Below are 14363 nucleotides of genomic sequence, written 5' to 3'. Positions count from 1 at the left end.
GCAAAGGACACAACAATGGAAAACACAGCCAGAAACCCCTGCCTCGTGGAGCTTACATCCTAGTGGGAGAGACAGGATCGTGGAAATAAGTAAAATGCATAGAATGTAGATAAATGCTGAGGAGGAAATAAAGCACAAACGGGGGGCAGGAGTACTGATTTCAGATCATTGGCCAAAAGCCTCGCAGAGAAGCTGATTTTGCGTAAAGACCTAAAGGAGGAAAGGAAGCAAACCATACAGATACCTGGGGCTTCCCATTGGCAAAGACCCAGAGGTGGGACCATGCCTCTTATGATCAGTGAACAAGGAGCTCCGTGTAGCTTAAGAAAGTGGATGATTAAAAGACATTGGCTCATATCCTGAATGAAATGAAAATCCACTGGCAGATTTGAGCAGAGGAGTGACATAATGTGACTTATATTTTAATATAGTCATCTGGGAGCTATGTGAGAATGGACAGAAGGAAGGCAAGGGCAGAAGCAGGGAGGCCAGTTCAGGGCCGTTCACAACAATCTAGGCAAGAAGTGATTGATGGTAGCTTGAACGCAGTGCAAGTGGAGAGAAGTGAGCATCTTTTGATTGTGTTTTGAACGTAGAGCTGACAGGTTTTGCTGAGGAGTACATAGGTCAAGGTTACTCCAAGTTCTATGGCCTCTGCCAGCAGAAAGGGAAGTTACCTTTGCTGAGATACAGAAGATGGTGAGCAGAGCGAGTTGGGCAGGGAGAGGGCAGTATCAGGCGCTTAGGATGGACATCTGAGATTTGAGATGTCTATTGGACATCCAACTGAAGACCGCTAGATATAGGAGTTCAGATTTTAGAAGAGAGGTCCAGCTGGAGATGTAAGTTTGAGAGTTGTCAGTGTATAGATGGTATTTAAAGCCGTGAGCAGGATGAGATCACCAAGGGCCTGAGTTTCTAGGGCACTCTAACCTTCCGAGGATACATTTTTTACACAATTTATCTCCTGTCTCCAGGTCTCTACCACTAAAACTTGCTTTGAGACAAGTCTAATAGAAACCCATGTTTACATTTCCATGGCAATAGACTATGATGTCAGCTAAAACCCTATGTTACATGTTCCAGTTAAAAGTGATGGCTTGGGAGATAAGGCTCATGTTCAGCCAAGCATCCACATTTAATCCCTGGCAAGTCAGGAAATGATTGCTCAGTTCTCAAGAGATTTTAATTGGATAGTGGAATAAGTGAATCGAGAAGCTTTTAGATCCAAAGTGGATGAAACATTGGACCTGCATTACTAACAAATTTAAAAAACAGAAAAGAAAAAAAATCAGCTAAAATGTTACCATGTACATAGAATGTGTTTGACATGTTACAGTGACCCTCTAACCTGCATTGCACCGGAAGCCCCTTGACTTGTGATATCTAGAACATCAAAATCTTTTGCAGTCACAATTCCAGAGAAGCCAAAGCCAAAGGAATATTGGTCCAAAAAGTATTATGCTTTCCCAACATTAGAGGAATATAATATCCTATCTTATTCTTTCTGCCCCTTAAATTGTCTTGCAAGTTGCTTAGCAGTTACCAGTCAACATTTACATTAGTATTTTGTTAAACATGTTTCTGTCAACTGAATTCCCCTAACATCAGAAGAAATCACTTATGGGAAACTTGCTAATCTGGGGCCCTTCCAAGAAAATATGTTAAAAAGGAAATTACATATGACCAAGAGCACATACTGTGTGGTCCCTTTATAAACCATTCCTTTGCCAGCTCTTTTTGCCCTAGCGTCTATATTCTTGGGAGAGCACGGGAAGGAGGGCTTTGTGATGGAAGTTGCTCCGGTATTTTGATTACTTGTACATAATGAAATACCGGCACTGCACTACGTTCTAGGATACCGCAATCAGTAAAACATGGTCATTGTTCTTGAGGAACTTACAGTCCAAGGAAGAGGCCGATAGAAAAATAGATCATTGTAGTACGATGTTGTAAATACTTGCAGGTCCTGTGGGAACACAGGAAAAAGTTCCTGGATGAAATGCCTCCCGAGTCAAGTCTTGACAAATAAGCAGGTGCTAAGCCCAACAAAAAAAGAGCAGGGAGTCACAGATGTGGGTGTGCAGGGGGTGTGCCAGGGACAGCAACCGCTGGGTCTGTAGCACATCAGATGTAAGGGGTTGATGAAGGCCCTTACTGCCCAGGCTCAGGCGCTTGGGTTTTATTCTGCAGGCCCTGGGAGCCAGGGATAAGCTCCAAGTACAGGAACGATGCGGTCAGGTTTGTATTTCACATAGCTCGCTCAGTGCCAAGGGCCGGTTTAAAAGGTGGCAATGTTTTGAAGGTATCAAAGGCGTTCTTCTTGAAGACTGGGAGACCCATTTAAAAGGGAAAGCAATAGTCTTCACAACAGATGATGAAGGCCTGAACTAGGACAGTAGCGATGGGGCTAAAGAAGTGGGGAAAAGTTAAAAGAAATATTTAGGGGATAAAATAGTTGAAAACATCTGTTAAGTAAAATCTGTTAGGTAAAACGCATGAATCAAGCATTCGTTTTCTGGTTCTTTCTGAGCAAACCCTGATGCTGACAGCTTTCCCAGATTGACAAGATCTAGAAAGTGGAGTTCTTGGAAAGAGTCTCATCTTATGGAACAAAAGAATTCTATGCTTCATGCTTGTTGGGGGAAGACCACTGTATTGTAATTTAGTTTTCACTATTCCTCTTTATATTTAATTTATTGGGGTGACATTGGTTAATAGGGTCATATAGGAGTCAAGTGTACATTACTATGATACATGATCTGTATATTGCATTGCTTACCCACCAGTCAAAGTCAGTCATCTTCCATCACCATATATTTGGCACCTTTTACCCTCTACCACTCCTCCAACCCCTTCCCTGTAGAAACCACCAAACTGTTGTCTGTGTCTCTGAGTTTCAGTTTTCTAAATATTGTTAAGTGAAATAAGTCAGAAAAAGCAAAGGATCATATGATTTCACTCATGTGGGGTATAAAACAAACTCAGTTTTTACTACTTCTTAAATAACATTATTATGTCCTCTTTGATCCATCAGTTATTTAGAAACATTTTAAAAATCTCTTTACTCTAGAGGCCCAGTGCATGAAATTCCTGCACGGTTAGGGTCCCTAGGCCTGGCCGGTGATCAGGGTCGATAAGGGCCTTCAGGCTGCCAACCGGGCCTTCCTTCAACCGGGAGACCAGAGTTCCACGCCGCGCCCTGGTGGTCAGCACACATCATAGCAAGCAATCGAACTCTGGTCTCCCGGTTGAACACCTGAGGGGACACTTTACATATTAGCCTTTTATATAAAGAGATATGGAACTTTTTAATTTATCTTTTTATTATTAACTTCTAACTTAACCTGTTAAGGTCAGAAAATATTTTCTAAACAGACTATTCTTTGAAATTTGAAGAGATTTTATAGCCTGGTACCTGGTTGATTTTTTTAAATGTTCAGTGTATACATTAGGAAAATTATGATTTAATAGGTGTTAGCCATGGTGTTTTATATATGTTCATTAGGCCAGCCTGACCTTTTCTCTGATTGATCTGTCAATCACTTAAGGAATTATGTTAAAATTACCAACCGTGATGGTAAGTGTTTGTCAATTTCTCATAGTGTGTGTGTGTGTGTGTGTGTGTGTATTATACATATATATGTACTATTTTATTGGTTGCATTAGAATTAGAACCTTTTGCTGCTCAATTTAATCTTTCAGTTAAAGTTTACCTCCTCTTATCTTTTTGTACTCTAAGCTTTTACTTTGGATGACTTTGGTAAAGCTATCTAGTTTTATTTTAGTTGCTATTTGCCATATTTTACCTTTTCCCATATTTTAAACTTTCTCAGTTCTTATGTTTGAGGTGTATGCCTTTACAAAGAGCACATAGCTGGATTTAGTCGTTCTGTTGGCTTGTTCTGTTATATTTCTTTTTTATGACTGTATTTTTTGTGTGTTTTACCTGGAGAATATAATCCATTCACATTTAATGTGAGTTCTGATGTATTTTGAATTATTTCAAACATGTTATTTTATAATAAACTACTCTTTGGAATAGTTTATCAAGCTCATTAAGGCTGTAGAGCAGAAGGAAGTCATGATGCTTTTTGTGTATTACCATAAAATATTAAGCTTAAGTTAACTATATTCATATTTCACATGAAATTACATTTTCTCTTCTATTAAATTATAATTTACACAGAGTAGTGAGCCCAAGGGTTGAAGAAGAAAAGTTAAATTTGAGAACATTCTGTTCATCAACCTAGTTCCTTCTGAACTCTAGGGAAAGGAGCACCTTATTTGGTCTTTCCATCTTAGCATCTTGGTTCAGCTTGCACAACTCCAGTATTCTTCAGAAGCATAGCTACCAGAAATTACACAAGAAATTACAAAAACATGAAATATAGATGGGTCCAAGGAGCTTTAAGGACATTTGTGAACAATATATTTTAATGGGTTTTGGAGTCAGACCAACCTTGGTTTGAATCCTGGCTCTGCCATCTTCTACTGGGTGAATTTGGGTATGTTTTTTTAATCTAATTTTCATTTTCCTTATCTGTGAAATGGAGATCAAAATAAGAACAATTTTTTCATGGGATGATTGTAAGGATTAAGTGATTTTGTGGTCATAAAGTGCTTAGTGCAGTATTTATCTTATGATAACCACTCACGAAATGGTATCTGGCACTATTAATGTATTATATATTTTAATAAATGTTTATTGGGCACATGATGTGAATAGGCACAGTCTTAGGCCATAGTGTTACAGAAATGAATGTGATACAGCTATGAGAGAAACATGCATAGATCGCTGGAACGCAGAGGCAGGGCAACCACCCACACTGTTAGATTCGGACTCCCAGAGGAGTAACATCTGAGTTGAATTTTAAAGGATGCATATGGATAAGCTCAGCACAGAAACAGGGAAAGAACTTCCCAGGCATAGGGAATCGGCTATGAAAAGAGGTTTGAAATACTAATAAGATTTTAAAGAATGAGCACTAATCTATTATGACAGTTAGTGGACGCTGCCACTCTCTCCCTTGTCACATCACTTAGTATCACAGCCAAAGGAGCCGAGGAATGGAATGAATTATATAGGTCATTTTTAATACAGTTTGCTCATATTAATAATGTTAAGTATTTATCTGTTATATCTACTGCCTGTCCAACATTATAGTCAAAATTGAGAGGAAAAAAATCCAAAATATATTAAGAATACAACTCAATAGCAAAAAAAAAAAATGCAAACAATCTGATTTTAAAAATGGGCATACAATCTGAAGAGACATTTTTCCAAAGAAGACATACAGATGGCCAAAAGGTACATGAAAAGATGCCAACATCAGTAATCATCAGGGGAATGTAAATCAAAACCACAATGTGGTATTATGCCAGATCTGTTAGAATGATTATCAGAAAGACAAAATATAATATGTGTTGGTGAGGATGTGGGGAAAAGGGAACCCTGTGCACTGTTGGTGGGAATGTAAATTAGTGCAGCCACTGTGGAAAACAATATGGAGGTTCCTCAAAAAATTAAAAGTAGAACTACCATATTTCCAGCAATTCCTCTCTGGGTATTTATCCAAAGAAAACAAAAACACTAACTGAAAAAGATACCTTCACCCCTATGTTCATTGCAACATTACTTACAGTAACCAAGATATGAAAACAACCTAAGCATCCATGAATGGGTGGATGGGCGGACGGACAGATAGATGGATAAAGAAAATGTGATGCACACACACAATGGAATATTATAAAAAGGAAATCTTGCCATTTGCAATAACATGGTGGACTTTGAGGGCATTATGATAAGTGAAATACGTCAGACAGAGAAAGACTAATAACATGATCTCACTTATATGGGAATCTAAACAAAACAAGGTCATTGACATAGAGAACAGATTGGTGGTTGCCAGAGACAGGTGGTGGGAAAGTGGGCAAAAATAGGTAAGAGGGGGTGAAAAAGTACTACTTTATAACTTCCAGTAAGTGTCGTGGGATGTACTGTACCGCAAGGTGACTAGAGTTAATAATACTGTATTGCATATTTGAAAGTTGCTAAGAAGGTAGATCATTTTTAAAAGTTGAGAGAAAGCTGATTGTCAAAGCCAAGTAGCATAGTATGGTTTAAAAGACCATAGCAATGGAATCTATTGGACCTGAATTAAAATTAGACAACCTAACAGATACGTGCATTTTGATAAACCATTACTATTTTGAATTCTCACTTTCTCCCTAAAACAGAGATGATAAGACTTACGCTAACACATCTTACAAATGTTTTGTGAAGCTCAAATATAATATAATGAGTTCTTGATATTCACGATGATGGGAATGCGAAAGAAGCATAAGCACCAAAACCCAAAAATAGTAGATAAATTAAAATTTGTATTAATTGGTTCCAGGAAACATTTTTGTATGCTGATTTATCCTTCTAATTTTATTTTACTTAGGATAAAATTAATTCCATTTGTATTTCTTTACCCTATACCAGCAGATGGCAGGAAGAAGTAGCCTAGATAATTACAGCATGGTGACAGAAGTCATTTTGGAATTTAAAAATTACTAAAATTAATTGGCAAAACAGAAAATAAAATATCAATTTTGTAGTTGTCGCTTCATACTTTGTCTTCAATGAATTAAAAGGTTTTTTTCATCAGAACTTCAATAAATGCTTTAGTCTCACCAGTTCCCTTTCTGCTCTATTTTTCTGCATCCTGATTTTTCCACATACCTTATATGCCATCCTATAGTTGTCCAGTCCTCACTCCCTGAACCCCCATATACACATATATATTTCTCCTACCCTCTCCTTTTGTAGCTTCTAGTTCCAAAATTAGCTCCTCTGTACCTTCCTTCCAAGTTTCTATTTTTTCTTGGGACTTTTCTCAGCTGGGAGTAAATTTTTTTTTCAAAAAATTATATAAAGATATATTTTCATTTTTAAATATATCTTTAATATTTTGACCTATAAGCCTCTCCTGACGCCTTCTGTACTCAATCCTTTATCCCACATTTTAAGAATGAAGAAAGATGTGGACACTTATTGTCCCCATTATTCTGACCATATTCATGTTTAATAACTGGTTTACTTTTCTCCTTGGGCTATAGTTGCCCTGCCTCCCCTCACCATATGACTTATGTACATAGGCATCTATCATCCCAACTATCTATATGAGTGTCTTTTGAAGTATAGACCATTCATTCAAAAAATATTTAATTCTTACCATGTTGGAGTAACTAGTACCAGACCTACCTTCCCACCATAAACAACTAGAAAATGGGACATATATGAAACAAAATATATGAAGCAGCCGTTTCATCTGTTGAACAGCTGGTGTGTTATCCAGAAGAGAAAGAAAACAAATAAGGTGGTTCCAGGAGGCTCATTATTGGCCCAGAGAGGAAGAACTCAAGGAAATCATGGCAGTATCCGTGAGTTGAGGAAACTAAGTTTATAGCTTAAGGAGACTCAGGTGGCTAGAATTTATGGGAACGTGTACCGGAGAGGAAGGAGCTAATCAGGGAAAGGTCCAGAAGTCTGCAAAGGAGTCCCCTTAAGTCTATTACTAAATACTAAATGGAAATACATAGAAACTCCACAAAGCTGGGCAACTGGAGAGTTCTAAGCTGAACATTTCCCAGAAATCATACAGGAATGGGAGGTGCTGAGTTCTAACTAGCCAGAGAGCATTCCGTAAAAATCCCAGAAAATCCACAACTTAGTAGAAGGGTGAACTGCCCTAAAGGCTACCCTAAACTCACCTTAACAAATCTCAAAACTATCCTCAGAAGAATCAGATCTTCAAATTATTTAACTGCCTGGGGGAGAAAAAAAAAGTTCTACCTTTTGGAAAAACACAAATTAAGATATTCAACGATGTAATATTTGCAATATTCAGCATCCAATAAAAAAAGCATTAGTCATGCAAAAAAATCAGGAAAATGTGGTCCATAACCGTATAATTTACAAACCTCAGAAGTCAGAGACCTGGAGAGATTTAGAGATTTCTCCCCTGGACACATTTATTTACATTCTAGAGGTTGTAAACCTAGAGACCTGCCCCACCTCCTGAGAAGATTTCATTATATTACAAAGCAAAGGTCAGTAGGTCCTCTTCACCCTCACTCCCTCCTCCCCCTGCCCCTTCCCAGTGGAAAGGAGGAGCAGCAGCTGTGTCAGCTGTCCTATATAAACTCCAAAAATTCATTATTTTGAGGTTTCTCTCATCGTGTTACCCTGTTGGGATTGGGACAGAGAAGTAATTAATGCAATTATGAGTAAAAGGCTGTCTCTGATCCAGAAACCTAGTGTTTCTTGCCAGAATGAATGAATAAATACTTAATAGAAATTAAAATAGGAACCAGGAGGTCACAGTTCTATTCAGGTCAGGGCACATGCCCAGGTTGCAGGCTCAATCCCCAGTGGAGGGCATGCAGGAAGCAGCCAATCAATGATTCTCTCATCATTAATGTTTCTCTCCCCCCCCCCCCCACTCCCTTCCTCTCTGGAATCAAGTTTTAAAACATTGAAAAGGATAAAATAGAAAGGGGGTATCTCCTATAAGGTAGCTGGGCAGGCCTCTCTGAGGAGGTAACATTTGAGCGGAGATGTGAATGAAAGTAAGCCATAGAAGACCATACCCTGGGAGAAGACCATACATAACATACTCATCTTGTTGGCTCTCCTAAGTGCCTAGCCCAGTTATTCACACAGAAGCAGAATTTAGATAAATAAGGGTCAAGGATATGGCATTCTTAAAGGCTGGCCACTTCTGGCTAGAGGATTGTTTTTCTCTTCTATAAATTCAAGAGTAGCTACATCTTCAGACAAATGACTTTTCAGCCATAGACTTGTTAGCTAGGAAAAGATCGGCTAGAAATCAAACTTCAGTTAACAACTGTTTCAAGCATAATTCATGTTTCACTTCCTTGAATAAATCATATATATGCCTGCAAATTTAGGGCTAGGAAGCACGGAATGAAGTTTCAGTTGGGCGGCTAAGTTCTTTTTACAGAGGTGGAAAGAGATACTAACTTGGTTTGGAAAGTACCCTCCTCCTTGTAAATGTGGCGAGAAGAGCAGATAGGGCTGGAGAGCACAGGCAGGAGGAATAATAAGTGAGCGCAATGAATTTTAATTGGGTCATAACTAAGAGTATGATCCTTATGCTAGTTGTACGGTGTGTCAGAAGCTTGTAGCCAGAAGAAAGGATGGAATGCAAAAGGCAGCATAGTCCCGGATTCTGGGCCGAGCCAGTTATCAGTGTGACCTTTTTGGTCGAAACCCTTCTCATCTCTATTTCACCAGGTCATTCCTTTCTCTGCTATGAATCATCTCGGAGAATCTGTAACAAGCACATCATTGTCAAGAAGTTAAAAGCAATGATAAGTTGTTCTGCTAACACCTGTCAGTGAAATAACTCAGAGCACAAAACCCGGGCAATTGAAGGAGTTGACAAGTATTATTAAACCTGTTTTGCAAGAGAAGAAGCTGGTTCAAAGAGGGAAAAGCTGTCAAAGGTAATACAGTCAGTAAGAGGCCCGGGCCTCCTGCCTTGCACAACCAGGCTAACCCCACGGCCTCTGGTGGCCCAGGAAACCGGAGGGCCATCCATGAACAATTACCGGCGTTTCCTTCTGCCCAATTTTAAAATGCGGTGACCTTTTTAAAGCTACGAATAGGTCTTAAAATTCAAGCATAATTCTTATGACTGGTTTTCTCTGTTTGGGTTTTCTCCCTCATTCAGAAATTTATACTATGTTAAATTATTAAATGCTAGCAAGACTGTATTTCTCCCAGTACTGCTTCCTTTTTATTTCTTCTTTGTGCACTGTCGCTTGTCTGTCTTTGGCACCTTGCTAAACCTCATGTTTGAATTGAGGTGAATCACAGTAATGCTTTCATCCAGGGGATGAGGCTTTGTGCAGTTCCTTTGAACCTGAACTTAATTCCATGATTTCATTAAAGAAAAAAGATAGGAAAGCCTGATTTAAAGTAAATTAGAATTTATAATTCGGAAATGCTTCTGCCTTTTTCGTAACTAACTTTTTAGTTGCTCTCCACTCCACTCTATTTACTTCTATAAAAAAATAAATAAACAAGGAATAAACGGTGTTAGTGTGGGTTCAACAGAAAGCAGAGCATCAGACAAACGCGTAAGCGCAAATACTCTATTCAGGACTCGGACCCAGGGAGCAAGAGCCAGGGATGGACAGGGAAAGTGAAGCAGAGGAGTGGGAAGAGCCTTACAAAAATGCCTGACACGTTCACGTTGGCCACCCCTGTGCACAACTAGTTGCTCAATCCTGCAGGACGGCCTGAGGAACCAGAAACCCCGGAGTAGACAGAGTGGCACTGTTAGGCTGCACCTGCAAGAAGCCAGCTGGAGCCCAGGAAGAACCAGTGGCTGGAAGCAGATGCAGGCAGGACGGATGACTGAGGTAGTAAGAAGTGGTCTCCCATAACACACAACTCTATTCTCATTGCTTCCACTTCCGCGCATGAGGATATAAAGTAAACATGACCTCTTCTTGCTCCCCACCCCCACCCTTCTCATGGATACGTGTCATTAACATTTCATTGTCTATGCTTTTACCTATCATCTGAGACCATATACGTGTATCTTTTTTCCTTTTAAAAATGTGAATTGGATCATACTAATCTTGTTCTGTGACCTGTTTTTTCAACTTCTGTGATACTTGCATCGTGGTTAGCTTTTTCCTCATCGTCGGCAAGCTGGTTATGCCCTATAGGAAGTACACTGGAAAACACTGACTTTGCATTTTGGAGTTGATGCATTAGTGAAGGAATGATGGTATGAGTTCCAGTTAGAGTTCTTGCTTGTAGAAGAGGAACGCTGCTGATACTGGGCATGCAGTGGGCATGGTCTGGTAAAACATGGAATTGCCATCATTGCCAGACAACTGGTCACCCCTGCCAATCTCCTCCTCCTTCCCATTGGTCAGCACCTCCACGGCCTCAATTCAGAAGAAAGACTGGAGACTACACAAAGGAGACATAGACAAGATATGTAGGAGAGGGAAGATAATTTTCCCTCCACCCTTCTGAGTTCTTTGACCGAGACCCCTGTAATAAAAGACCAACAAGAGAAAAGCAGAAGTTTATTAACATGTGTCCCTCGTTATACATGGGGGGAACCCAGGAAAAAATGAGTAACTCCCCAAGGTGACTTCAAATTCAGGATTAAGTAGCATTTAATAGGGGAGGGGAGGGGGAGGTAGAACTTTTAAGAAAGGTGAATGGGCCCTTGGAAGACATGGGAGGTACGACTGTGATAGGCCGAGAAGGGAAGTTCAGGGAAAGCCTCTGCCTGCATCTGCTGTTTCTCAAGTGCCTGCAGCTCAGAATTATATACCAAGGCAGCATGTTTTGGGGTGGTGTGTCCTGAACTCCTACAGTCATATTTTGGGGTGTTGTGTCCTGAACTCCTACAGTCATATTTTGGGGTGGCATATTCTGCTACTCAGCAAATAGATTAACCCCATATAAGTGCCAGGCACTAGAAATAAAATGGGGAACAGACTGTTCTCAGGCAGAGAAAGTCTAATGGGGAACAGACTGTTCTCAGGCAGAGAAAGTCTACAATTGGGAGAAGAAAGAGAAGAGTAAGGCAAAGATGCAGAAGATAAAAAAGAATTTCCAAGGAGTGAGGAATGCCAGTAGTGGCTACACCAGTTCAGTGCTTGTGTTAATATACATTGTTTAAATCCCAGCCATCTGCTCCCACATCAAACACATACACACTGTACCTGATTTCACTTCTCCCCCACATACATGCATATCCCAATAATAATAGGGTGATAAGTTTTTTCATGGTTTCCCACAGTTGATCATAAATACATTTGATTCAAACCAGTGGCTTGTGACCCAGATCTAAGTATAAATATAGTGGAAGTCATACGTTTCTTTAGTGACAGTCTTACTAATTAAATTATGTGGCCTGTTTTTTGCCACATTGGATAGTTTTTCTTTTTAAAGTTGTTAGGAATGTTGTTTATAGCAGCATCAATAAGCCAAGAATTCACATAGTTACTCAATCACACAGATTACTCATCATTGCCTGTTCATAACAGAATCCTAAAATGTTTAAGATTTCTGATGCAAATCAAAATCTCATCATCACTTGTCATTGCTAAATTAAATGACAGGATAATAACGTTACATTAAAACCATTTTTCCCTTGATTGAGTGCCTTTTTCAGAAGTGAACCTTGTAGATGTATATTTTTTTCATCGGTACTATAAATGCGTTTCGAATCCGAGATAAAAATAGAATTGAAAAGGGGAGGAGTGGAGTGGGATGTTTTCAAATTATTGATGAATCTCTTGAATCTCAAATAACCATATTTGACAGTGCAATGCTAGGGAATGGAGTAGCTTGGCTCAGTTTGAGACTTTTAGAGCTACATAAAGGAGGTTCACAGGTCGAACTTGGTCTTTATTGACATAATCATGCGTTCCTGCCAATAGTCATATGGCATCCCATTGCAAACAGGCTGTCAGTGACCTGTAGGAACTGGCATTGTTTCATTACTCTAATAGGAAAAGATACTGGTTTTGGATAGACCACAGTCTCTATTGGAAATGAACATAAATTTCTAACCTGCTAAAACAAGTAGGTTCTCGGTTGACTTACCATGGTAAACTTCTCTCTTGGCCTTTCTTTCCTGCCTAAAGCTAATTAACCTTTTTGGTCAAACCTCTCCATCTGCTCCATCTGGCCCTTGGCCCACTTCTTTGTGGCCAATCACCCAGTCCTCGTGCCACTGAGCCCATCTTCTTCACTTGCCCCTCCACCCAGAACTCCTTTTCCATTTTAAAGTCTTCTGTCCTTCAAAGACTTTGTTTCCTCACATCTTCCACCTGTACTGTTAGGAAAACCACATACTGGAGCAAACCTTTTCCTTGTACTTTTTGCCTCATTTAATACTACCTTAAGCAGTAATGTGTCAGTAATAACCTGTTAGTAAAAATCCTTAGTTCCTGAAGTTGATGAAGGTGTAGACTGAAACAACATTGGCTAACAGTTGACATAGTTGAATCTGGGTGATGGGTATAGGGAAAAATCAATATACTATTTTCTCTAGTTTTATGTGTTTGGATTTTTCTGTAGTAAAATGTAAAACTAAACTTAGCTCTAATCCACTTTTTTAAAATAGATGCTCTTTCTTAGTCAGTGCATGAAATGGGTAATATAAAGGATGGATTAGGATGAAACCCTGAACTGCCATCCAAATACCCCACTCCTATCCCACCCTCAAAGAAAATAAGATTCTTTAGCGCCTGGAATTGCAGCTTCACTCTTCTCCTGAAGTCCTGAACATGATTACCAAAATCCCAGGTCCCTTCCTGCTTATTAAAGCAACCAGATAAATCTGGACAGAAGCACACAGTACCTTGGCCCACTGTGAGTAAATCTCTGTGCTGGGCATTGAGAAGGAATATGAAGTTCCTTCCCTCTGAGAGTTCCCCGAGATGTAAAGCAGGCTCCCCTGAACGGCCCTGATGCAGTACAGACCCCAGGAGCTGTCATCTGAAGTGGGGCGACGGTAGCACAGGGCAGTGGGGGAGAGGAATCCCGTCAGGCAGATGCATTCTCAAAAGTGATGCAAACTACTGAAGGTTGTCTCAAAGGAAAGGTCCTCTCCCTCCCCTGCTTCTGCCTGCGGTTCTGACTGCTTAGAGCTCCACCACACAGCCTTCCTCTCTCTTCTGAAGAACTTAAAACTGACTGCAGTTACCAATGTGTGTGTTTTTTTTCCTTTTCCTTTTAAATTATGACAGTCTTACTCCTCGTTTGCCAAAAACCGGAGAAACCATCCATGGACATAAGTTTTTTATTGGCTTTGGAGGGAAAGGTGCCAATCAGTGTGTCCAAGCTGCTAGGCTTGGAGCAAAGACGGCCATGGTGTGCAAGGTAAGTGCCAAGCCCAGTGGAGAGTATTCTAAAGGCAAGAATATGGTTTTAGGGTTTGAGTTCACTGGTTTTATTTTTTTTAAACTATTTTAAAATGAACAATTCAGTGGCATTTAGTATAATCGCCATGTCGTTCAACCACCATATCTATCTAGTTCCAGAACATTTCCATCATTCCAAAAGAAAGCTCCTTACATTAAGCAGTCGCTCCCCATTCCCTCCTCCCCGTGGCCCCTGGCAACCACCAATCTACATCCTGTCTCTATGGGTTTATCTATTTCTGACGATTTCCTATAAATGGAATCATGTGAAATGTGACATTTTGTGTCTGGCATATTTCACTTAGCATAATGTTTTTAAGGTTCATCCACCTCATAGCAAGGATCAGTACTCCGTTCCTTCTGTGGCTGAATAGTACTCCGTTGGC

At 39.8% G+C, this 14363-nt stretch overlaps 1 protein-coding gene across 4 annotated transcripts in view; it reads left to right on the top strand.

Moving 5' to 3' along the window:
• Window positions 1-14363, top strand: part of RBKS (ribokinase) — a 71468-nt gene that overhangs the window by 4787 nt on the left and 52318 nt on the right. The window contains exons 2-4 of one of the 4 annotated variants that reach the window (XM_014465305.2): window positions 9308-9519; window positions 10312-10440; window positions 13804-13936. In XM_014465305.2, the coding sequence (XP_014320791.1) occupies window positions 13925-13936 (12 nt within the window). In that variant the 5' untranslated portion in view covers window positions 9308-9519; window positions 10312-10440; window positions 13804-13924. Of the gene's footprint in view, window positions 1-9307; window positions 9520-10311; window positions 10514-13803; window positions 13937-14363 lie in introns of all 4 variants that reach the window. The other 3 variants (XM_023763460.1, XM_023763461.1, XM_006099846.3) reach the window with 3 other exon arrangements.

Source organism: Myotis lucifugus, unplaced genomic scaffold (genome assembly GCF_000147115.1).
Source record: "Myotis lucifugus unplaced genomic scaffold, Myoluc2.0 scaffold_285, whole genome shotgun sequence".
NCBI classification, from domain to species: domain Eukaryota; kingdom Metazoa; phylum Chordata; class Mammalia; order Chiroptera; family Vespertilionidae; genus Myotis; species Myotis lucifugus.
This window is presented reverse-complemented; position numbering and strand designations above follow the sequence as displayed.